This window comes from Dendrobates tinctorius, unplaced genomic scaffold, assembly GCF_039654945.1.
Source record: "Dendrobates tinctorius isolate UK_male_01 unplaced genomic scaffold, ASM3965494v1 ptg000046l, whole genome shotgun sequence".
In the NCBI taxonomy this organism is placed as follows: domain Eukaryota; kingdom Metazoa; phylum Chordata; class Amphibia; order Anura; family Dendrobatidae; genus Dendrobates; species Dendrobates tinctorius.
Window position 1 is genome coordinate 41635097 of NW_027361714.1, and position 25805 is coordinate 41660901.

General features: G+C 43.7%; 1 protein-coding gene across 2 annotated transcripts; it reads left to right on the forward strand.

Moving 5' to 3' along the window:
* TBPL1 (TATA-box binding protein like 1) lies at positions 1-24285 on the forward strand. 2 transcript variants are annotated; one of them, XR_012232286.1, is made up of 8 exons: positions 1-158; positions 3828-4006; positions 4132-4214; positions 16011-16074; positions 17785-17888; positions 17978-18072; positions 19420-19509; positions 23690-24285. XR_012232286.1 is itself a non-coding variant. In XM_073575846.1 (7 exons), the coding sequence occupies exons 2-7, from the start codon at positions 3872-3874 to the stop codon at positions 23767-23769; spliced, it is 561 nt and encodes a 186-aa protein (XP_073431947.1). In that variant the 5' UTR covers positions 1-158; positions 3828-3871; the 3' UTR covers positions 23770-24285. The 2 variants fall into 2 exon arrangements, 1 of the variants encoding a protein (XP_073431947.1); XM_073575846.1 differs by lacking the exon at positions 19420-19509.
* Positions 24286-25805: the final 1520 nt, after the last annotated feature.

The window sequence follows — 25805 nt, forward strand, 5'->3', positions numbered from 1 at the left end:
GGTTCACGGATTGGTAAAGCCTAGTGCTGTGGGCGGGGTGGCAGGGAAGTGTATGGTGGGGTTACTAAGGCCCAGCCACTGCTTCCGGGACACCCGTATTTACCTTTCTCATCGCCGTGCACGGTGGGCTGTACCGGCTCTGACGGTGCAGGTGGCAGGTATGTCAGAGGGGGGCGCCATGGCCCTACTACAACTGCTGGGGAGCTGTATGGTGCCCGCCTGGGATTCATAATGCTGGGGAATATGGTGTCCGTGGCTGGACTGCTGCAGCTGCTTCAGCTCTTCTTCTCAGTCACCTTGTAATACCCTCTCTCCAGTATGTGGCCTCCTAAGCTCCAGTGTAGTGTGGGCAGGGTGACAGGTGCACCCACAAGGCTGCAGGGTGGGCCCATGTCTCCTCTGCTCCAGAGCACCCTGTGCAAAGTGATCAGACCCCCGTATGCGGCACCTTGGGAGACCCCCTGTACATTACTCTGATGTTTCACATTATGTTCGTCATTCACTGTACACCCTCAGTATATCTGCATCCACCCTGAAGAAACAAGCCTAAGGAATGAGCCAACAATGTCTTCTACGTGATCGCTGGTTAAAAACCATCATTGCCGAGAATCTGACATCAGGACTATCCTGGAAGCAAATTGCTGCCAAGTGCCAGTTCTCACGCGCCCTACGTGATCACTTCTGTTTATATAGCGCCATTAATTCCACAGCACCTTACAGCCATCATCACCGGCACCAATCTAAACTCCCTATCGGTATGTCCATGGTGTGTAGCAGGATACCCGCACGGGGAACACATACAATCTACTTGCAGATGGTACAAGGTGGGATTTGAACCAAAACCCCCAGCTCTGCAAAGCTACGATACGATATATGACCACACTTCCAGAGATGTTCAATCTGTACAAGAAGTTACCATAGTCTAAATATGAAAACATCAAAGTTTATCATCATTTCAATACATTTGAAAGGGGAAGTTTAAAAATTGAGCATAAGATATGACCATAAGCAGCCCAGAGAAAAACAGTCTAGTAGATGAAAGTCCACAAGGACAGGGTCCTCTCCCCTCTGCCCCAGTCTGTCATTGTAAGTTTGTTTACTGTAAACGATATCTATAACTTTGTATGTAACCCCCCTTCTCATGTACAGCACCATGGAAGTAATGGCGCTATATAAATAATAGCTATCACCTTAGTGGTTTCAAAAATATGATAGAACAATGATTTATTAAGTATTTATTTAATTCTTTAATAAAGTGCAAACAGTGCTGAAAAGGTACATCTTGTACTTAATCTACGTTTTTTTTAAATAAAATAATGTGCTAGAAGTAATGTCTGGACAGAAATTGGAATTGTTGAATATAAGGAGTAGAAAATGCTGTGTGCAAATTGTAACGTGGAAGTAACAGTAGGGTACTGTGTTTCACTATAGTAGGTATAAGCACCTTTGTTAAAGGGAATCTGTCACCTCATTTTTCCCCTAAAAGCGGCGGCCACCGCCATCAGGGGCTTAGCTACAGCATTCTGTAATCGTGTAGATAAGTCCCCGATGTAACCTGAAAGATAAGAAAACCAAATTATATTATACTCACCCGGGGGGCGGGCCGGTTCGATGGGTGTCGCGGTCCAGGTCTGGTGCCTCCCATCTTCTAGCGATAACGTCCTCCTCCTTGCTTCTGTCGAGAGTAGCAGGCGCCGGACCTCTCTGACCTTTCCCAGCGCCTGCGCACTGCAGTACTCTGTTTTGCCCTCAGCAGGGCAGAGAATTACGCCTGCGCAGGTGTGCGACAGGAAACAAGGAACAGGACGTCATCACTAGAAGATGGGAGGCGCTGGACCTGCGACCCCCCCATCGGACCGGACCGACCCCCGGGTGAGTATAATCTAACTCATTTTTCTTATCTTTCGGGTTACATCGGGGGCTTATCTACAGCATTACAGAATGCTGTAGATAAGCCCCTGATGGCGGTGGCTGCATCTCATAGGGGAAAAATGAGGTGATAGATTCCCTTTAATCAGAGCTGTAAATAAGGTTCAGTCTCCCATGCTGTTAGTACTGCTGTCCAACAATAAGTGCTGGAGCACAAGGAATAATCATGTAGTCAAAATAATACCAGGTATATGCCCGGGGGTGGCAGCCCGAGTATACATGGGTCTTTTATTCAGCACTACAGTAAGTTATACCTGGTATTATTTTGACTACATTATTATTCCTTGTGCTCCAGCACTTATTGTTGGAAAGCAGTACTAACAGCATGGGAGGTTGAACCTTATATAGAGCTCTGGTTAACAAAGGTGCTGACACCTATTATAGTGAAACCAAGTACCCTACTCTTACCTCCACCTTACAATTTGCACACAACATTTTTTACTCATTTTATTCAACAATTCCAATTCCTGTGATGTAGAAATACTTGGCACTCATATAGGTGTGTTTATGAACTTATTTATTGGATGAAGAAATTCCAGAAAAATGAAGGCCCCTGGGGATACTTTGGACCTCCAGGTATTCCGTTAGCGTGGCGCAATGAAGGTCCAAGTTGACTAGATTCTCTTTCCAAGTCACGCCCCCCTTGCTTCTTTTGGTTGAAATTGCAGGAAATTGGTCGAGAGATTAGATTGTGAGATGATATTGATGGTCTATTCAACGTTGTACGAAAAGGTAGAAGAAGATATTATCCAGAGTGCACATGTACGGTACTGAAGTAATTAGGAAAACACGGCACTTCTGGAATTCTGGTGGTGCACAAGTAGGATAACCAAATTCGTCAGCTGTGATGTAGAAATACTTGGCACTCATATAGGTGTGTTTAAGAACTTCAATACAGAGTGCCTGCAGACTTATTTTGGACTGGATAAGTCCTTTAAGCAGTTCCCACAACAACTTTGATGCCTGGATTGGCTATGGCATTATCCAGCATAATCTGCTGTTTGCCTGGTGTCCCACTCCTGACACCATCAGCAATCTGCCCATTGCCACAGCCGCTGCGTTTTTAAGGAATTGTCTCTGAAGAAACAAGCCTTTCAAAAAGGGGTGTCCCCTTACACCATATTGATGTTCTATCCCAGGGATAGGGATATTAATATTGGGTCTGTACCTCACATATTGGATCTGTAAGCTGTTAATTGCGCCTGCAAATAGAATAGAGCTGCAAAGTTCTGCTCCATTCATTGTGTAGTTGCCGTTTCCTTGGTACTGCAAAACAGTTCAAACAGATAGGAGCTGTCCCACAGTACCCAGCGGAGGCTGCTACACACTAAATGAAGCTGCACTTTACAGCTCTTTTCCATGTGTTTTCATCTGGCAACTGCCAGAGCAAATCACTTCCTGGTGGCAGAGCAAGGTATCCGACCCCTCACCAATCCGATATTGATGATATATAACATAAAAAAAGACTTGGGCCTCAATTAATCGAGCACTTTTCACCAGTTTTCTGGCACAAAACGGATTTAAAATTTTTGCGCTTACATTTTTCAACTGAGTTTTTATGCCAGCCATCGCAAGTTTGAAAAGGGAGAAGTGATTTGCACAGAGGAGGGTGTTCCTGAGCATTGCCAGCTAGTTAATCATAATTTACATTGAAAAAAGTGTCAAATTATGACAAAAATGAACTCAAGTACCTGACTGATGTACATCTTCCGGCTGCGCACAAGAGCGGAAAGATGCAGCAATTTCATGGAGCGCAAGCCTTCTAGTGACTTGAGCACGTCTTACACCAGCGCACTGTTCATCAAAACTGGCATGAAAGATGGCAGTTTTAATTAATCTGGGTCTTAGTTTGTTAAAATGTAGTGAATACGTAATCTTTATTTATATTTTCTCCCCAGGACAAATTCTCATGGTGGGGGCAAGCAGCAAGTAAGCCACCTCAATGGATGCAGAGAATGATGTGGCATTAGATATCCTAATTACCAATGTCGTCTGTGTGTTCCGAACAAGATGCCATTTAAACCTACGGAAGATTGCACTAGAGGGGGCAAATGTCATATACAAGCGTGAAGTTGGCGTGAGTTTTTTTTTTTTTTTATTCGTTCTTGGAGTCAGATTGCGTGGGAGCATGGTATTATGGCGATGCACAAACCATTGTACACCTCTTTGCACTTCTTTTTTTTTTCTATCTTTCATTTTTAGAAGGTGCTCATGAAACTTCGAAAACCCAGAATAACTGCTACAATCTGGTCATCAGGAAAAATAATTTGTACAGGAGCGACCAGGTAATGAGATCTGTGCTACCGCATTAAGGGTTGTCCAATGTTTTTTTTTTTTTTTTTTTAGCTAATCAGTGATATATTGCATTTCAAATCCACCTCCTGCCGTATCAAATTTTACTTTTTACCATTCATTGCTTGCATCCCGTTTTACATGCTAATTTTCCAGGTTAGGTAGCGTCTTGTGCTTTTTTTCTCGCCCCCAAACACTTGGTGCATTTCATTGTCTTCAAAGCCAGCCCACCCACTACGCACTCATTGACAGTGTTATAGCTTTGCCCCAGCACCAATATCTAGCAGTTTTTCCAGCATTGGAAGTGACAGCAATAATTCTTTTCTTGTCATTCACTCAAATCACTCAGCTTATCCATTATTTTAATAAAACTGTTCCATATGCCCCCCATATTATACCTGAGTTTTTGCTGCATTTTATTCTACAGCTAAAACCAGCTCTCTTAGCAGCAAAAATACGCCGAGATCAAAACTTAGGGTTTGCTATGTTTTTTAGCTGCAAATTCGAAATGTGTAATTTGCCTAAAATACATGTTTTATAAAATGAGTTTTATTTATCAAAAATGCCGAAAAATGCTGCATTTTTTTGGACTCTCATTGCTTTATATATGTGAAAAATGCTGAAAGAATTGCCATTCTCTCAGGAAACAAATGCGTGTGCTTGAGATTTCCGAAGTCTCTTAACTTTTGCTGGTACTGTAAAAAGCCGCTTCCTATTTGCTAACCCCTTCACCCCCCCCAGCCTGTTTTCACCTTCCTAACCAGGGCAAATTTTTACAATTCTTGACCAGTGTCACTAGATTGTCTTTTTTTTTTTTTTTTTTTTTTTTTTTTGTGACATATTGTACTTTGTTAAATTTACCATTGAGTCATTTTTTTTTTTTTTTGCGTTTATTTGTGAAATTATTGGAATTCTGGCAAAAATATTGAAAATTTCACAATTTTTAAACTTTAACTTTCTCTAGTCACCTTCCACGACAGCCATATCGGAGGATGTCTCCCCGCCCTAATGGGGGACAGGAGATGCACAAGAGGTTACATAACCCTCCCCTTCCTGCTATATTCAGTGGTTTTCCTGTCCCCTATGGGGCATAAAGAGGTCCTGATAGTGCTGCCGTGGCCGGCGACCGGAGGCACTATATCATCAGATACCTGTAACGCCGGGCAGTCAACTGTCGGGGGCTCTGCTCTCCTCCGTAGGAAGGCTGCTCCCGTCTCCACTTTGGTGGTACTCGGGACCCTTTCCCACCCCTCCTGCGCCCCCTCAGCGGGGTAAAGCGGTGCTGTGCGGCCGGGGTCCTCCTGGAGCTCCCCGGCGTCCTCCTCCCCATGCAGCATGCAATCCGGGCGCGCACGTGCACACCGGAGGTGGCGTCGGGACTGGCAGCGAACTTCCGGTTTGCCTTCCACGTGCGTGCCAGGCGGGAACGCACACATGACTGCGGGCGCGGTCCGGGTCTCCAGCCACCGGCCCTTCTGGACTGAGCGTGGCTGCTCTCGTTAGAGGAAGGAGCACCGCCGAGTGTGCAGGGGCAGCCGCTGAGCAGCTGGGGAATTCAGCTGTGGGGAGAGGTGATTGAAATGACCCTCACCCTTGGACCGAGGGGAGGAGGAGCACACAACACGCTGAATGGACCTCGGTTATTGTAATCCTGGTCCGGGTGCATCCATGTAAGGCCATTATCTGTACAGTGACTGTGGAAGACTGACCATGGACAGCGACAAACCCTTACTGCCTGCTACTGCAGGCACAGCGTCACCCTCCTACTGTAAGTAGCCTCTGACCCTAAAAAGAGTAAACCAGGTGTGGTTCCTGGCCTCCCTCTTCATATAGGGGTAGCTTTGTCAGCCCTGCACGGACGATGTATTACGTACAGAGCAGCCCTCCCTACTGGACAGTATAAAAACTCTCATCGGACAAGAAGTCCAATCTTCTATTTTCCCAGCCACAACCCCCTCCTGCTAGGAGGAAATCGGCACCTGTGTAATCTGATTGACTCGGGTGAATTTGATACCTCTAACTCAGAGGATGCTTGGGAAAATGAGGGTTCCACTTCCACCCTCAGATCTGGGAATACTATCTCTCTTCCGAAGGTGCCTCCGGCCATTCTAGGCTGAGCGTGACTAACATTCGTCACGGCCGCTAAGCAGCTTGAGGCTGGGCCGAGATGGGAATGAGAGACCAGATTAGGTAGTACGGGAGGAGGAAGTGGATTTCTCTATATAAGATGAGATGTTTGGAGGGGCTGAAGCCTTCACGGCTGGTAATGGGCCCCTCCCGAGAGAGACTTGGTGTCACCTCAGAATTGAGGAATCGGTTTTTCCCTTGAACAGAGATGGCTCCTTATGGGAAGTCCCTAAACTGGACGTGCAGGAGAGCGGCTCTTCCATTTAAGGGCAACTCTCAATGGCAAGCTTGCTCAGAAAATCCTGGGACGCCTCCACAATCCTGCTTGAGGCCAATATAGCCTCTACGTGTGTATCTGGGTCCCTGTCTGCTGGTGGCGTACGCCGGAGGATCACCTCACTCGGGACCTCCAGGGAAGAAGCCCTTGGCTCTCTTTCCCTATTACAAAAGCGACAGGGTTCCTAGCGGATGCTTCTGCTAAGTCCGTCCGGGTAGCAGCAAAATCTGCAGTGTCAACTGGCCCTTCTAGATTCGGCAGTTGGCGGCTGCTAAGCAGCTTGGGCCTGGGCCGGGACCCGAATGGGAGACCAGCCTGCAATTGCAGGTCACGGGTCATGCATTTACCTCTCCAACTCAGCCAGGGGAACTCTGTGGCTGAAAGCTGGGGGAGGAGACTTTGTCAAACGTCTATACGTTTCCCTTTCAGGCAAATTATTATGTGGCCCAGCTCTGGATGATATCCTAGAGAAAGCAACTGATAAAAAGAAGTCTCTTCCGGAACCTAGGAAACGATTTTTTCCCCGTGACCAGTCCTCCCAGAATTCACGGTTCTCCGGTCGGGGGCCGACCCTTGAACTTCTTAGGTTGTTGCAATCTATAACCTCAAACCAATGGGTTATTTGCACCTTTCACGATGGACTGAGATTGAGGTTCGAGAATCCTCCCCCTCAATGCTTAAGAGTGACGTCCTTGCAGGCGTACCTCCAAAAATCCTTGCTGTCAGACATAAAGACACTTCTACAAGGCGATTTCCCCAGTTCCACGCTGGGCGTGACTGCTCCCGTCAGGTGTCACTAGACGACTTGGAGCAGGTCCGGGACCAGAATGGGAGACCAGCGATGCAAATCGACATGAGGTAGGCAGAAGCCACTACTCTCGCCTCTTCGTAATTGTAAAACCCTCAGGAAAGCAGGGTTATAATAAACTTAAAACCCTTGAACCAAGTGGTAATGTACAGATGATTCAGGATGGAGTCAGTTAAGTCGACAATCCCCCTCATAGGACAAATTGGGTGTTGGCCACAATAGACCTGAGGGACGCTTAATATTATGTCTTGATTCATCCAGACCACAAGGAATTCCTCAGGTTTGCGGTTTTCCAGGGTCCCCGGGTCAACCACTACCAGTTCAATGTCCTGCCGTTTGGGGTGTCATCAGCCCCTCGAGTGTTTACCAAGATAATGGCAGAGGCAATGATCTTCATTTGCCAGCAGGGGATTTGCATTGTCCCATACCTAGACGACCTTCTAATAAGGGCTCCATCCATGTCTCGCCTGAACCAGGACGTAGGAAAGTCCCTGGAGATTTTACAGTCCTTGGGTTGGATCCCCAACCTGCAGAAATCAGACCTTCTTCCTTCGTCAGGGAAGAAGTTCTTAGGGATACTCCTGGACTCAGGAAGGCGAACATCTTTCTTACCCAGGGAACGACAACTCGACCTTGTTCAGAGGTCCTCCAGGTTCGGAGACCAGAGAACGCCAATGTCCATCCTAGGTTCACTTACAGCGTGCGTCCAAACTGTTTCCTGGGCTCAAGCCCATGCTCGGTTCCTTCGGTCCTATGTACTCCGGTGTTCAAAGAAGTATCGGAATACTCTGACCAAGAGAACCCCTCTTCCTGGTCATGTGAAGGCGTCTCTCCTATGGTGGCTGGACTACTAGAACCTCCAGCGGGGCATCAGCTGGGATCAGCTCTCCCTGAAAATTGTCACCACAGACGCCAGTCAGAGTCTGGGGTGCTATAGTGGAGAAATCACACTTCCAGGGGGTATGGCCCCCAGACGTCAGAGCCAGCTCCTCAAATGTGAGAGAACTGAAAACTGTGGAGGAAGCATTGAAAGCAGCATCAACCCTTGTCCAAATCATCATGTACGTGTCTGCCCAGACAATGCTACTACAGTGTCCTACATCCGACACCAAGGAGGCACGAAATTCTTCAACCAAAAAATTGGTAGCTGCAAGAAATTTTTCTTGGGCAGAGAAACGTCTGTTGTCCATATCAGCAGGTGAACTTCCTCAGCAGGAAGGACGTTCATTCCGGGGAATGGAGCCTAGACCAAACAGTATTTTGCCTTTGGTGTCAAGGTGGGGAAATCCCGATGTGGACCCTTTTTGCCAGCGACAAAACACGAAGGTCGGAACATTGTTCCCTCAGTCCACCAACGGAGCTTGGGGAGTAGATGCCTTCTCCCATCCGTGGCAGTTCAATCTGGCTTACACCTTCCCTCTGATTCCCACGGTAGCGAGAACACTGCAGAAGATACGGGCAGAACAAGTCGCTACAATCCTAGTGGCTCCCTTGTGGCCAGGGAAAAGCTGGTACGGAACCCTACGGAACATGGCTCAGGAAGGCCCAATACTTCTGCCCCTAGAGGGCCGGCTACTGAAGCCGGAATTCTAATGGCTTAAGGCCTTTCCGAGGAAGTGATCCAAACTCTACAGGGCCACCGGCCATTCTAGGCTGAGCATGGCTAACGCCATTTACGGGAAGGTTTGGAAGATGTTCTCATCTTGGTGTTCCCTAAGGGCCCTGGACCCCTTCCATCCTGATATCTCAGATCTTAGAATTTCTTCAAGATGGCTCAGTTCTAGGGCTCACTCGTAGTAAACTAAAGGTACAGGTATCAGCTCTTAGTTCATTTTACAATCAAGATTTGGCAAGCCATCGCTGGATCAAGCGATTCATAACCTCAGCGACTCTGTAGTCAGATTCTCCGTGGGACTTGAACCTAGTTCTCAAAGGCTTGTCCAGGGAACCGTTGAGCCACTGTCTTCCACGGCTCTGGAAAACTTAACACTAAAAACTGTGTTTTTGGTAGCAATTACTACCACAAGGCGCATAGGAGAATTACAGGCCCTTTCAATACAGGAGCCATACTTGATCATCACGGAAGATAGCGTCTTCCTAAGGTTAAATCCCTCCTTTATGCCTAAGGTAGTCTCAAACTTTCATAGGTTCCAGGACATTGTATTACCTTCCTTCTGTACAAACCCCTCCAACACGAAAGAAGAAGCCGTTCACACCCTCGACGTCTGTAGAGTAGTTCTCTTCTACCTCCAGCAGACGGAGAGTTGGAGGATTGACCAGATTTTATTGATTCAAATTTCCGGTCGGAATAAAGGCAAAAGGCGGCAAAAATTACAATCACGAATTGGATCAGGCAAGCTATCAGCCTCACCTACTCGTCACAGAACGTTCCTCCTCCTACATCTCTGAAAGCCCACTCTGCTCGTCAGTATCAACATCATGGGCAGGAAGAGGGAACGCATGTTCTGAGCAGATATGCAGAGCCGCCACCTGGTCGTCTGTACATACATTCACCAGTCACTATACACTAAATTTCAACAGGGATTTAACGTTTGGCAGATATGTTCTGCAGGCTGTTGTCCCTCCCTAAGAAATTAGTTGTTGGTATTTCTCCGATATGGCTGTCGTGGAAGGTGACTAGAGAAAATAGAATGTCTTACCGGTAATTCGGTTTCTAGGAACCTTCTACGACAGCACTAATTGATGCCGCTGTCGACATTGACAGTGGCGTCAGAGGGGTTAAAACGTCTGTGATCAGCGCTAGCACTAATTGTGACGTTACTGCATGGTATCAGCTATGATGTTTAGCAGGGCTAGCTGATATCGCCAGCCCTGCTAGCTAGTTTCCGCAAACTCGTGGCTTTTAGCGGGAACGCGCTTTCCGCAGCACCGTACACATACAACACATGTTGTGAATTGTAAAAATGTTTTAAAAAAGCTGCATATGAATGTAGTGTAATATATTGAAATTTTTGTATGTATATATTCACATATACAATGTATCATTGTATATGTAATTTTTTTTTTAGCTGATAGATCATTACATATGCTGATGTAAAAAAATATATAATTCAATGACTTTCTGCTTCTACAGTGGGGAAAAAAAGTATTTAGTCAGTCAGCAATAGTGCAAGTTCCACCACTTAAAAAGATGAGAGGCGTCTGTAATTTACATCATAGGTAGACCTCAACTATGGGAGACAAACTGAGAAAAAAAAATCCAGAAAATCACATTGTCTGTTTTTTTTTCATTTTATTTGCATATTATGGTGGAAAATAAGTATTTGGTCAGAAGCAATCAAGCAATCAAGATTTCTGGCTCTCACAGACCTGTAACTTCTTCTTTAAGAGTCTCCTCTTTCCTCCACTCATTACCTGTAGTAATGGCACCTGTTTAAACTTGTTATCAGTATAAAAAGACACCTGTGCACACCCTCAAACAGTCTGACTCCAAACTCCACTATGGTGAAGACCAAAGAGCTGTCAAAGGACACCAGAAACAAAATTGTAGCCCTGCACCAGGCTGGGAAGACTGAATCTGCAATAGCCAACCAGCTTGGAGTGAAGAAATCAACTGTGGGAGCAATAATTAGAAAATGGAAGACATACAAGACCACTGATAATCTCCCTCGATCTGGTGCTCCACGCAAAATCCCACCCCGTGGGGTCAGAATGATCACAAGAACGGTGAGCAAAAATCCCAGAACCACGCGGGGGGACCTAGTGAATGAACTGCAGAGAGCTGGGACCAATGTAACAAGGCCTACCATAAGTAACACACTACGCCACCATGGACTCAGATCCTGCAGTGCCAGACGTGTCCCACTGCTTAAGCCTGTACATGTCCGGGCCCGTCTGAAGTTTGCTAGAGAGCATTTGGATGATCCAGAGGAGTTTTGGGAGAACGTCCTATGGTCTGATGAAACCAAACTGGAACTGTTTGGTAGAAACACAACTTGTCGTGTTTGGAGGAAAAAGAATACTGAGATGCATCCATGAAACACCATACCTACTGTAAAGCATGGTGGTGGAAACATCATGCTTTGGGGCTGTTTCTCTGCAAAGGGGCCAGGACGACTGCTCCGGGTACATGAAAGAATGAATGGGGCCATGTATCGTGAGATTTTGAGTGCAAACCTCCTTCCATCAGCAAGGGCATTGAAGATGAAACGTGGCTGGCTCTTTCAACATGACAATGATCCAAAGCACACCGCCAGGGCAACGAAGGAGTGGCTTTGTAAGAAGCATTTCAAGGTCCTGGAGTGGCCTAGCCAGTCTCCAGATCTCAACCCTATAGAAAACCTTTGGAGGGAGTTGAAAGTCCGTGTTGCCAAGCGAAAAGCCAAAAACATCACTGCTCTAGAGGAGATCTGCATGGAGGAATGGGCCAACATACCAACAACAGTGTGTGGCAACCTTGTGAAGACTTACAGAAAACGTTTGACCTCTGTCATTGCCAACAAAGGATATATCACAAAGTATTGAGATGAAATTTTGTTTCTGACCAAATACTTATTTTCCACCATAATATGCAAATAAAATGAAAAAAAAACAGACAATGTGATTTTCTGGATTTTTTTTTCTCAGTTTGTCTCCCATAGTTGAGGTCTACCTATGATGTAAATTACAGATGCCTCTCATCCTTTTAAGTGGTGGAACTTGCACTATTGCTGACTGACTAAATACTTTTTTTCCCCACTGTATGTAATGTAGCAGCCGCATAACGTGATTATGTGGCACACAACCTTTATTATGGCCAAAATCGCCATTTAAATCCAGCAATTAGTAATGATCTAAAATAAAGTATAATATTGAGTAGAATAAATAGTTTCACCGGACTCTGCTGCAGCGTCCATGTCAGCACTCCATAGTAATTAGACCAGGGTCATGCAAATTTTCCGATTGGTCAAGATATTGTGAGCCTTTATTAATGCTACAGCCATCCAAGATACTGGCATTCAAAGGTCACCTGAAGTTCACATGACCGTGCTTCAGCAACAATAGATGCTACTAATCATTTTGCTTAAATCTGTATTATACAGTGGCATGTAAAAGTTTGGGCACCCCTGGTCAAAATCACTGTCGGGGCATGTTCACACTGGCCGTTTTTGCGCCGTTTTTTTTTTCTGCAGCAAAACCTGATTTCTTGGCAGGAAAGAAGCTGACGCAAAAGCGCATGTTTTGATGCGTTTTTATTGCGGTTTTCGTTCGTATACTATTTTCATGCGTTTTAGGGGCTAACTTTCCCTCTAAACCAGTAGAGGGAAAGCAGATGGCTGGGGGCAGATATTTATAGCCTGAGGAAGCGGTAATATCCCTGGATGTTCCCTGGCTATTAATATCAACTCACTGCTGTATACGTAGCCTTTACTGGCTATTAAAATGGGGGACCCCCCCCCCCAAAAAAAAAAAAAAAAATTTACATGGGTTCCCCTTTAATTAATAATTGGCAAAGGTTAATCAGACAGCTGTGGACTGATATTAATAGCCTATGAAGGGGCCATGGATATTGCCCCCATCCCCCCCGGGCTTACAGCATCATCTTTCTGCCGGCTCAGAAAAGGAGCATCTATAAGATGCGCCAGTTCTGGCACTTTTCCTCGGCTCTTCCCACTTACCATGTAGTGGTGACATGTGGGGTGATAGTTGGGGGGTTGATGTCACCTTTGTATTGTCAGGTGACATCAAGCCCAGAGGTTAGTAATGGAGAGGCGTCTATAAGACACCCCCATTACTAACCCCATAGTGATATTGTATAAAAACAGACATGCCAAGAATAAATTCTTTTAATTGAAAGAATCGCACAGACTCCTTTCATAAATCTTAATTAAACCATACTTACAACATCACCCATTCCGCCAACGCCATTGTCTCATGCAAGAGAATTAAAATAAAAAAATAACAATACTCCTCACCTCTCCGTTGTTCTGTCCCACGCTCGTAATCCATGTGTAGGAGATAAATATATTGTTTTCTGCCTGGATGGTACCAAGATGTGACCGTCGAGGCTGAGAACCACTGATGAATGAGCTGCTGCGCACGCAGCCTCAGTGACTAGCTGTGACGTCACTGAGGCTGCGTTCCCAGCTAAGCTGAACTGTGGTGACCTCGGTGAGATCCCGTTAGCACCGTGAGAAAGTGGCACGTGCAGAGGCAAGTTCACCGGAAGAATTTTCACTGTGGAGAACTCACCTCTGCACTGTGCAGCAGGTGTCGATAGTCCCATCAGCTGACACCAGTGACCGGAGGTGAACTTTATGCCTTCGATCATAGCTGCTGGATCACGCTGTCTTTTGACCGCCGATCAGAAGCGGTGTTTGCCGCACTGTATTGTCAGGCCTCCCCCATCCGCTGCTCAGTGTCTACTGGATGGCAGGCTGATTGGACGTATCCTACAACCATGCAGCATGCCAACTAGAGGTGGCAGAGCTGACTGTGAGGTCACATCCTGATGTCCTGGACTTTTCTGCAGCAAATACGCAGCAAAAAAAGGTCAACCTGCGTATTTGCAGCGTTTTGTTTTACCATCCATTCAAGTGAAAAATGATGAAAAAACGCGCTGAAAGAAGTGACATTCTCTATGTAAAAAAAACACTGCAAAGCACAAAATCCTGATGACACACAAAACGATGTGTGTGCATGAGATTTCTGAAGATGTCTTTGCTTGTACTGTAAAAGTATCGGTAGGCTTTACTGGTACTGTAAAAACAGCTGAAAATTGGCATAAAAGCGCAGCAAAAACGCCCACCCTTATTGTCAACAATTAAGCAAGTTAACAATGACATGATCTCTAAAACAGGTCAAGTTAACTAAGGCATATTTCCATTGTATTTTATGTAAAAAAAAAAAAATAAAATAAAATATATTATCTTTTACATTTTAAAAACTTACAGAAAAGTTAAATGGACTGATGGAAAAGTTTGGGCACCCTGCATGGTTAGTACTTAACAGTACCTCATTTTGAAAGTATCACAGCTTGTATTGTACACAGATCGAAGGCACAGATATTCGATGCATAAGTGCCAGATTTGCTTTTGTAGAAGAATCAGAGCAGCCACGAGTGAGATCTGTTGATAACTGGGTGTTGCATTACAACTAGTCTATGAACAGGAGAAGCTACAGTGTGGCATCTAGACAACGGTGTAGAATGCTGACTTCACTTTCAGCATTCTGCAGTATGAGGCCCTCTTCCTCATTGCATTTCACCATGTTTTTTTTACGGGAATATTGCTCAATTGATATTTTGATTTGCGACTCATTCATCAGACGATTCCCCCCCCCCTTTTTTTTTTTTCCCAAGTAGTCTTTCGTCGTTCAGTTAACTTTTCTGATTTTTACATCAATGTGGCATCTTCGGAAGTTTTAGACAGATTTATGAAAGTAGACTTTCTTCGAGTCTCCAAATTTGGCACAAGTTCATTCCATTCCGCCCCTGTTGTGATTTTATAAATACCAGTTATAACGCCCTTTGCGAAACGTGCAACTGTTTCTGGAAAAAATAAATAACTCAAAACAAATTACAGTTAAAAGGGGGGGGGGAAAGTCAAGGGCTTGGCACAAAATTCGTTAATTGGGTGCGCCATTTTGATGAACTTGCGCAAAATGGTCAGAGCAATATACATCAAAAGTGACTTAAAAAAACCTGCACAAGATATATATGGCTCTTAAGTATTAAGGGGGCCTTAACCATTGAATGCCTATATTAATGCCTCCAAGTCTTTGGATTTTCAGCAGGCTGGCCACTCAGTGACCTGTTACAGTAAAACAATTAACATCTACTTTATGCCCATAGGAAATTGTTACCTAGAGACTCGAACTGTAGTAATACTAAAGATAAAAAAGACTGCATGCATTAGGTCAGGAAAGCCAAAAAAAAAATCTGAAACCAATGTTTTTGTAGTATGTTATTTTGTTTTTATAAACATTCTTTATTACCCTTTATACTGAACTTGTGCTAGTCATTTGGCCCAGATTAATCCAGGCCAGCATTTTTCATCCTGGTCTTAAGGAGGTGATCTATAGCCAGTCGCTCCTGATTCATTAAGAGGTGAATGGCGCCATCCCACACGAGCCCCGAAGCATGAAAAGATAGTGTGGTCCCTGTTTAGTGCATAACACATGTGCTGTAATTATGAAATTTTTATAATCATTTTAAAAAACTTTATTCTTTTAAGCCAATAATTCGGGGCTTCTTGCCCTGCACCATCTACTTAATTTTTCCATTAACCTGAGCGGCATTGAATGTAAAGCCAATTATGACAGTATCTTGCAACCTTGAATTTTTTTTTTAAAAAAAAGCTGTTCCTAAAAATCTAGAACTTACCTAGTCTGTGTGTATTTATTTTACCAAGGCCAAGTACAAAGCCTTTGTGCCTCCACTAGTTACCATCCTTGTGTCCTCTCCGTCACCATGGATAATGATGACACGCTCAATATGTTCAGTAACCCAAACAAGTGATCAAACCTCTGCAATAGATCAGATGTAACGCTGTAGATTAGGAGCAAGGATTTGATTTTATGTTGGCTCTTTGCTATTAGCACCTAGTAATGTCCTGGATTGTGTTTCTTGTGTTTCAGTGAAGATGAAGCCAAGTTTGGCGCTAGAAGATTGGCTCGTTGCCTCCAGAAGCTTGGATTTTTGGTATGTTTATCTTTGTAGAAAGTCGTTTGGGAGGAAAAAGTAGTCTTATATCCAACATGCTCCTGGCAAATAGGAGGAGTAGTGTCGATGTGATGGCGAAGCTGTAGTTTAACGGTGGGGAGGGAGGAACTGTGTGGCGGTACAGATTTAAGGAAGGAGAATGAGCTGCGATCACAGGGTGCCCATATGCATTAGATCAGGGGTCCTCAAACTTTTTAAACAGGGGGGCCAGTTCACGGTCCCTCGGAGCATTGGAGGGCCGGAATATAGTTTAAAAAAGCGGTTAACAAATTCCTATGCACAGTGCACATATCTCATTTTGAAGTAAAAAAAAAACAAAACAGGAGGAAAGTAAAGTTAAATCAACAAACTTACCGGTATTTCAATGGGAACTATGGGCCTGCTTTTGGCTAATGAGATGGTCAATGTTCGGTTCCATATTTGTCACTGCTAGTCATAACAAGTGAAGCAATTTTTCTCTTTCTTGGTATTGTTTCCTAGGAATTCCAAATTGTTATTAGTAAAATACCAATATATATACAGCGCTACAAAAACAATATACCAGCAATAAAATTGCCAGCACAGAGACATACAAACTGCACTGCCCATCAATGCCGTCTGATCAGTGCCCATCAATGTAGTCTCACCAGTGCCCATATTGGTGGAACTCCACTTTAACCTCAGGCTCAGAATGGTGTGGTGTGAGAGTCCCCAATAGGCAGGTAAATGTGCCCAATAGGCAGCATAGGTCCCCAATAGGCAGGTAAATGTTCCCAATAGGCAATATAGGTCTCCAATAGGCAGCATTGGTCCCTAATAGGCAGGTAAATGCCCCAATAGGCAGCATAGGTCCCCAGTAGGCAGGTGCATAGGTCCCCAATAGGCAGCATAGGTCCCCAATAGGCAGGCAAATGTCCTAATAGGCAGCATAGGTCCCCAATAGGCAGCATAGGTCTCCAATAGACAGGTAAATGTCCAAAATAAGCAGCATAGTCCTCAATAGGCAGCATAGGACCCCAATAGACAGCATAGGTCCCCAATAGGCAGGGAAATGTCCCCAATAGGCAGGTAAATGTCCCAAATAGGCAGCACAGGTCCCCAATAGGCAGGGAAATGTCCCCAATTGGCAGGTAAAGGTCCCCAATAGGCAGCATACTGTAGGTCCCCAATAGGAGCCGGCGTTAATTAAAAAAAAACAAAAAAAACAGTACTCGCCTATGTCCCCCACTGCTTTGAAGATGCGCCTGCTCGTCTCCGTCTTCTTCCACCACAGGCACAGGCGGCGTGTTGTCATCAGGCCGCGCAGGCAGCGTGGTGACAATCACGTCGACTGTGTGTGCTCGCTGCATAGTGAGGGCTGCGCAACGCCTTTCCTCGGCGCCTCGTTGTTCTGCCCGCGATTACAGGGCCCGCCGGCATTGAACTGCAGAGAAGTTCAATGTCGGCCGAGCCCAGGGGGACGGATAAAAGTCCTTGGCGGGCCGCATGTGGCCTGCGGGTTGTAGTTTGAGGACCCCTGCATTAGATTGTATAATTCCGCGAGAGACACTGACATTCATCTGCTTGTACAAATACATTAGTAGCGCTTATGTGTATGTAAGCCGTAATAACTTTACTGAAACACTTTCCATAGTTGCTACTTATCGCTAATGATTAATATATATTTATTTGATCATTATTCACTCTGTTAATTTTCATATATTCTAACAGGTGAAGTTCACAGAGTTTAAAGTTGTCAATGTGCTGGCAGTGTGCACCATGCCATTTGAAATAAGACTACCGGAATTTACAAAAAGTAACAGGCCTAATGCCAGGCAAGTTTTTATTTATGGTGCAATCTCCTTTTGTTTTATGGTTTCCAAAATTTTAATTAAAACGTAATATGTTCTTGTTTTTTTTGTAGTTATGAGCCTGAACTTCACCCTGCCGTTTGCTATAGGATAAAGTCTTTAAGATCAACACTACAGATATTCTCCACTGGAAGTATTACAGTTACAGGTAATCATTGAATACTGGACAGAAAAAAAAAGGATCTTACAATAAAATTAAGTGTGCAGCGAAGGTTATCCCTATGTAGAGGGTGTTGTATTAAGAGAACATACAGCAAGCTCCATGGCCTCTTCATTTTCCCAGTTATGGTAATGTCAGGGACTGGACCCTTAGGCTACGTTCCCACTGTGAGTTTTTGGGCGCTGCATATTTTTGCTGCTTCAAAAAACACAGCATCTTACAGTTTCAGCAAAGTGGATGGGATTTATAGAAATCTCATGCCCCCTGTGCCTTTATTTTGCTCCGTGTAAACTGACATGCGGTGCACATTTCAAATTCACAGCATGTTTATTTGTCATGCGAGTACATTGAGTTTTCTGTACAGATTTTCCCCATAGACTTACATTAGTTTCGTAAACTTCCCAGTTAAAAAATGCACAAGCTTTTTTAGTGTTTTTCTGCTGTGGGCATGTAAGGTGCACCTAAGTATATCAAAGTTTTGTCAATGCCAAATACCAGGAACTATAAAGGTATGTGCACACGCTGCAGATTAGTATGCAGATTTTTCCGTGCGGATTTTGCACAATCCGCAGGTCAAAAGACCTGCGGATTAGTCTGCGTTTTTTCCCTGCGGTTTATCATCTCTACAATGGAGGAGATGGCAAAGCGCAGCAGAATCCACAGAAAGAATTGACATGCCATTTCTTTCTGCGGATTGAAAACCGCAGCAAAAACCGCACGGAAAATTCCGCACCGTCTGCACTGCGGTTTCCATTTTCCATAGGATATAATGGTACTGTACAATGCAGCTAATTCTGCTGCGGATCCGCAGGGCCAAATCCGCTGCGGATCCGCAGCAGAATCCGCAGCGTGTGCACATACCCTGAAAATAAAAAAAAATAAAAACTGCTTTATTTAGCTCCGTCACTCCAAAGCCTGTTTTCACCTTCCTGACCAGGCCAATTTTTACAATTCTGACCACTGTCACTTTATGAAGTCATAATTCTGGAACACTTCATTGGATCCCACTGATTTATGAGATTGTTTTCTCGTGACATATTGTACTTCATGATGGTGGTAAAATTTCTTCAATATGACTTGCGTTTATGTGTGAAAAAAACAGAAATTTGGCAAAAATTTTGAACATTTGCACTTTTCAAACTTTTAATTTTTAAGTCCTTAAATCAGAGAGCCATATCGCACAGAATAGTTCAGAAATAACTTGTCCCACATGTCTAGTTTACATTAGCACAATTTTTGAAACACAATTTTTTTTTTGTTAGGACGTTATAAGGTTTAAAGTTGACCAGCGATTTCTCATTTTTACTACAAAATTTGCAAAACCATTTTTTTTAGGGACCACCTCACATTTGAAGTCACTTTGAGGAGCCTATATGACAGAAAATACCCAAAAGTGTCTCCATCCTAAAAACTGCACCCCTCAAGGTACTCAAATCCACATTCAGGTGCTTCACAGGAATTTTTGGAATGTGAAAGGAAAAAAATAAACATTTACTTCTTTTGCACAAAAAGTTTCCTTTTGAACCATTTTTTTTTTTTTTTTTTTACTTTCGCAAGGAGAACAGGAGAAAATGAGACCATGCAATTTCTCCTGAGATTGCTGATTCAACGTGTGTGTGGGAAATCTACTGTTTGGGCACAAAGCAGGGCTCGGAAGGGAAGGAGCTCAATTTGACTTTTTGAATGTAAAATTTGCTGGAATAAATAGCGGATGCCATGTTGCGTTTGGAGAGCCCTGATGTGCCTAAACAGTGGAAACCCCAAACAAGTGACACAATTTTGGAAACTAGATCCTTTAGGGAACTTATCTAGATGTGTATTGAGCACCTTAGACACACAGGTGCTTCACAGAAGTTTATAACGTTAAGCCATGAAAATAAACAAAAGCACATTTTTCCCAGATAAATCTTTTTTAGCTCCAAATTTTGCATTTTCCCAAGGGTAACTGTAGAAAATGTACCCCAAAATTTGTTGTGCAATTTCTCATGAGTTCACAGCCCTTGTCGTCGAAAACTACTTTTTAGGCACAGTGCAAAGCTTAAAAGGGAAGAAATGCTATATTACAGTGCAGATTTTGCTCCAGTTGCCATGTTACATTGGCAGAGCCCCTGAGGTGCCAACACCATAAGTGACCACATTTTACAATGAATTCATATAGGGGTGCAGTGATTATATTGACACCACAGGTGTGTCACAGACTTTATACCATTGGGCAGTGAAGATAAAATAATTTACATTTTTACCACCAAGATTGTGTGTTAGCCCCAAGTTTTACATTTTCATACTGGGAAATGGGTAAAAAATGGCACCAAAACTTGTCCCACAATTTCTGCTGAACGTGGCTATAGCCCATATGTGGTTGTCAGTACTACTTAGCCATACGGACAGACTTGGGAGGGATGGCGCGCTATTTGCCTCCTGGGAGGAAGTTTCCTAGTCTAGTTTGCAGATTCCATATAAAGAGCCTGTAAGTGCTAGAAAAGCAGAATCCTCCCTCAAACTTCCCCATTTTGGAAATTCTAATTCTTTGGGAATTTATCTACAGTTGTAGTGACGATTTTGACTCCATGGGCGTTTCCCAGAAACAGGCATCAGTGGATGTTGCTGAGTGAAAATTGCAAACTGCCGTTGTAGTGACAATACATTATGCCCAGCCCATGCTTCTGTAGACATGCACCTGTCTTTCATCACTAGAGAAATGCAAAACTTGTGGATGCTAAAAGTGGTTTAGGCGCACTGGGGCTCAGAAGAGAGGGGGGCATTTGAATTTGGGAGTGGAGAATTTGCTGAATTTCTTTTGGCGAGTAAGGAGCCATCTCGCTTTTCCATAGACTATGTGCTACCAGTAATGTGGAAGCCCCTATATTGTTTCCATTAACAGATGACAGACCTGAGCAAGGATTGCTTTTTTGTGGATTGAGTTGGAGCTTTTATTGGGAACATTTTACATAACATTTATGATCACATTTATCCTGCTCTCTATGCTGAGCACTTACATGGGGTTTTCATCTAATTCTCTGAATGACGTTATTCAGATGAAACCACTGAGGGATCCATTCATTGTAATGAGGCAGTAAAGTTACTTTGGACTCTGGCCTCTGTTCAGCAGTGTCCTTCTTTTCAGAAGTGCACAAAACTGTGGCCGACGGCACTTTTATGCAATCCTAAAAAGATGGACACCGCCGGATCACAGGTGCTATGGCGTCCACAGTGCATCCATCTGCCTCATTATAGGGAATCTTCCGCCGAGGGTTCTGTCTGAATCACGTATTTCAGAGATTTACACGGAAACGTGCGCCTAGCTTCTCTGATTCTATGGGAGACAGAATGAAAAAAGTAACAGCATGTGAAGAATTAGTTTTATTTTTTTTATGCCATTACTCGTGCAGTATAAGTGATTAGACGACTTTATTCTTCAGGTCAGTGCGATTACAGCGATACCCGATTTATATCAGGTTTTTATGTTTGGCTGCTGTCATACACTAAAAGACGCTTTTTATTGCGAAAACTAGCTTTTCCGTCACCATAGTTTGAGAGCTATAATTTTTCCATATTTTGTCCGACAGTCATGTTATGGCTTGTTTTTTGCAAGACCAGCTGTCGTTTCTATTGCTTTCTATTCCGATTTTCGGGAGACAGAATGAACAAAAACCAGCAATTCAGGAATTGCTTTATGTTTTTGTTTTTTTCATACAATTCTGCTTGTGGTAAAATTGGTAAGGCAGCTTTATTCTTCGGGTCAGTACGATTAGAGCGATACACAATTTATATTTTGTTTTTTATTTTGGTGCTTTTACACAAACAAAATTATTTTATAGAAATAATTATTTTTCCATCGCTTTATTCTGAGAGCTAACGGCTAGTTTTTTGCGGGACAAGATGACATTTTCAGCGGTACCATTTTTATTTACATTCATCTGTTTTATCTCGTTTTATTGCACTTTTTATTCGGTGATATGATGATAAAGCATTGTTTTTTTACTTTTTTTTTCAGTGTTCACTAAAGGGGTTAACTACATACGCAGCAATGTCAAATATGTTTACTTTTATTGTTAATTTTTTTTATTTACATAAATAAATTTATTGGAAAAATATTTGCTTTTGTTTTCTTTATTTAGAGATTTTTTTTTAATATATAATTATTATATTTATTTTTTTACTGCTTTACATTGTCCCAGGATGGGACATTACTGTATTACATCAGATTGCTGATTTGATCTGCAATGCATCTGCACTGCAGAACATTGGAGCAGCGACTGACAGGGAAGGAGGTGTCTCAGATCCTGCTCTCTGCAGGCACTGCCAAACCACCTTCCCTGAAGCACCCTGTGGCCATCTTGCAGCCGGGGGTCTTCATGGAGACCATTGGGACAACACGATCGCATCGCATTGTCCCCCTCCCTGCGCAATTCTCCTCACATTGGCATCAGAGGGGTTAAATGCCTTAGATCGTGGGCATTGCTGCAGAGTGTCTGCTCTCACACAGAGGTGACACCCTATTGCTGCGGTGCTCAGCATGAGACCGCGCGATCAGTGTGCCGTACTTGTACTGCTGTTTGTGAGAATGCAGCTCCCGCAAAGCAGTACATATACGGCGCGTGTAGGGAAGGGGTTAAAGTATGACACCACGTAGCGATTAAAACGCAATGAAAAACCACAAGTTATTCAATTTAAATAGGTGCAAAAATTCACCAAAAGCTCATGGGAACGTAGGCTAACAGATTATACTTTGATGGCCTTTTCTAGACATAAGCCATAAAAGCCTGCACTAAAGTTGTATGGTCATGGTCACCTTACCAATTATGTCATTAAGGTCATTCCCTTTAGGGTGTGTGCACACGCTGCGGATCCGCAGCAGTTGTTGCTGTGGTGTACAGTACCATTATTTTAAATGGAAAACAAAAACCGCAGTGCACACAGTGCAGATTTTTCCGCGCGGATTTGCTGCGGTTTCAAAACCGCAGCATGTCACTTCTTTGTGCGGAAATTGCAGCGGTTTTACACCTACTCCATTGTAGAGGTGTTAAACCGCAGGGGAAAACCGCAGGCTAATCCGCAGATAAAGATTTTGCAAAATCCGCAGTGTGTGCACACCCCCTTAGGCTTTAACAACACAACATATTCCCTTTTCAAATATGCATATTATACATTTGTATGGTATATTATACCAGCCTTTCTCTGAGGCCTCAGACAGTGATATTTTTTTTTCATACACAAAAATGGTCCAAATGTCAGAGTTTGGTCAATGTCCGTTTTTACCATCAGAGTTTCATCCATTTTTCTCAGATTAAAAAAAATACCTGATGGAGGTGTCCCTCAAGCTACTCATATGAATCAGTGTGAAAAATGGACAGCACACAGATGGCATCCAAGTGCGGTCCCGTGTTTTTCACAGACCCATAGACCTGAATTGGTGATTTTCCTCTGCCGTTCAGATAAAAATCGGACATGTCTCCGTAATTTTTGTTAAAATACTATGACACGCGAACAGCCACATACACGACTAGGTATGAACGCTGACCATAAAAACACAGATGGGATTTGTATGAGAAAAACATCAGAATTAGCTCTAAGTGCTTTGTGTATTTTTGTTTTTTTTCTTTAGGTCCAGATGTGAAGTCCGTTGCTACCGCTGTGGAGCAAATTTACCCTTGTGTATTTGAAAGCAGAAAAGTAATTTTGTAAATAACCACTTCTACGTTGAAATTTTATGTCCACGCACCTTTTTTTAAGAAGAAAACGACAAAGAAAGATTAAATCTGTATCTTGATCAAATAAACAGGACCAACAAAGGGCCAACTCTTTTAATCGTCTTTTAGTCAGTGCTGAGACGCTGCACCCAGAGACATTTCTGCGTTTTTTAGGAAAGGACTGTTTACAAGACTTGGACCTGCTGCTTTGAAACATCTGTGCTATTTATTTGTGAAATAATTCCCATGTACTCTTACGGAGAGAGCTGTAATGATGTGCACTAACGCAAACCCTCTGTTTGAGCTTGTGGTTTATTTATAGCCTTTTCGTTTTGGTTTTATTTTTTCTATTTTTAGTTTTTTTTTGTTTTTTTTACAATATGGGCACCAAAGAAACTGTTAAAAGTTTTCTTCTCACTCATTGAATGTTTTATAAATGTTCTGATGTCATAGCACAAAAGTTTTCTTTTCTTGCTCATGTAAATATTTTTTATTAAAAAAAAACTGATAACAGGGTTGTAATATTTATATTCCTATGCCTCAATTGTTGCATTGTCATATGTTTGACGAGACGTCAGACAACTGATATTGCTAGCTTTAGTGCGGGCCTGCACAACATATGGCCTGCATACGGACCGCCGAAGGATGCTGTCCAGGATGTGTGAGTCCCTTCTTCCTGTATTCAAACGTATTCACACGTATTCACGTCTCTCAAATACTAATACATTTGAACACTGTGGCGCCGGGACAGGGGCAATGGAGTGTGCATCAGCCCGGCGTGCGGCAGCATAATGAGGTCTTCACAGGGCCATACCGAGACATCAGGTTATGGTTCGCACTCCAGTAGGAACTGACAAACGTCTTGTTATTTTAGAAGATTGGAGGGTTGCATTACTTCAAGAGCACATAATGTGGCAATTAATGGGGGAAGGGGGATCGTGAAAGGAAGAATACAATAGCAAGGGGCAGTGTGTGTGGGGGGTATTTTGTGCAGGAAACACATTAAGGGGCAATTTATTCAGGGGAAGATTTTTATTTATGGAGCCTGTGGTGTAGTGACCACTATGTCCGCTAGAGGGCGCTGTGTGGGTGTCCCAGGACGGGTGTACAGGAACATCCAGTGTGGTAACAGGAGCAGGGTCCTAAATGACCATTATGTGGTCGAAACGCATTGGTTGGAGACCACCAGAGACCCCATCTGCCTGTATGTCCTTATTCATATTTTTTTCTGTCCGATTTTAAGAATTTATAATAAATGATGAATTTTTAACTGAAGTCCAGCGCTGGAGATTCCATCCTTTATTTTGCTTTATGGGTTATGGAGCAATAAACCCTATGGACTTTTTAAAGGAACGTGCCTCATGTTTGTCTCCCGTGGCTCCTGATCAAGTGAAATCCCTACAAGCCGTATGATACTTTTTGTCATAGTTTGGACATGGTTAATGCCCTGTCCGCTCAGAGATAATTGTTGTGGCCTCCTTTTGGATCTGGGAAGGACATTTATACCCACACTGGACTAGGGTTCTCTGTCAGTTATATTCCTGCCCTCGGCTGAGTTAAGTTGACCCTGGTGTTTTGTTTGTTTGTGCCTGCACTGCGTGTATTTTTCCTGGTTCTGATCTGGTCTGTCCCTCAGTTTGCTATTGCCTGTTGATTCTGTACCTCATTGTTCGGCTCTTTTGGCAATTGACTTCGGCTTGTCTCCTGACTACATTTTTGCCTCACTTCTTTTGTCCTGTGCTGTCCTCCTGTTACTGACCTTGGTTAGTTTGACCCCGCTCCCGGCGTTGCCGGTTCTTATTTTCTGCCTTGTGCTCCCCAGTTCGCACGAGTACTAATTCTAGCCTTTAGGACATTCCTGCTCTGGTCACGTGACCCACCAGGTCCTTGTCTGTGTCTCTGCACACAGTCGCTTCTGCCTGCTACTTTCTCCGTCCCTCCCCCTCTGGAGAGTGTGCTCGGTAACCACAGTCTCCTTCTGTACTGTCCTCTCTCTAGTCTGTATGCACCGCACACACTGTCTGTTTCCTG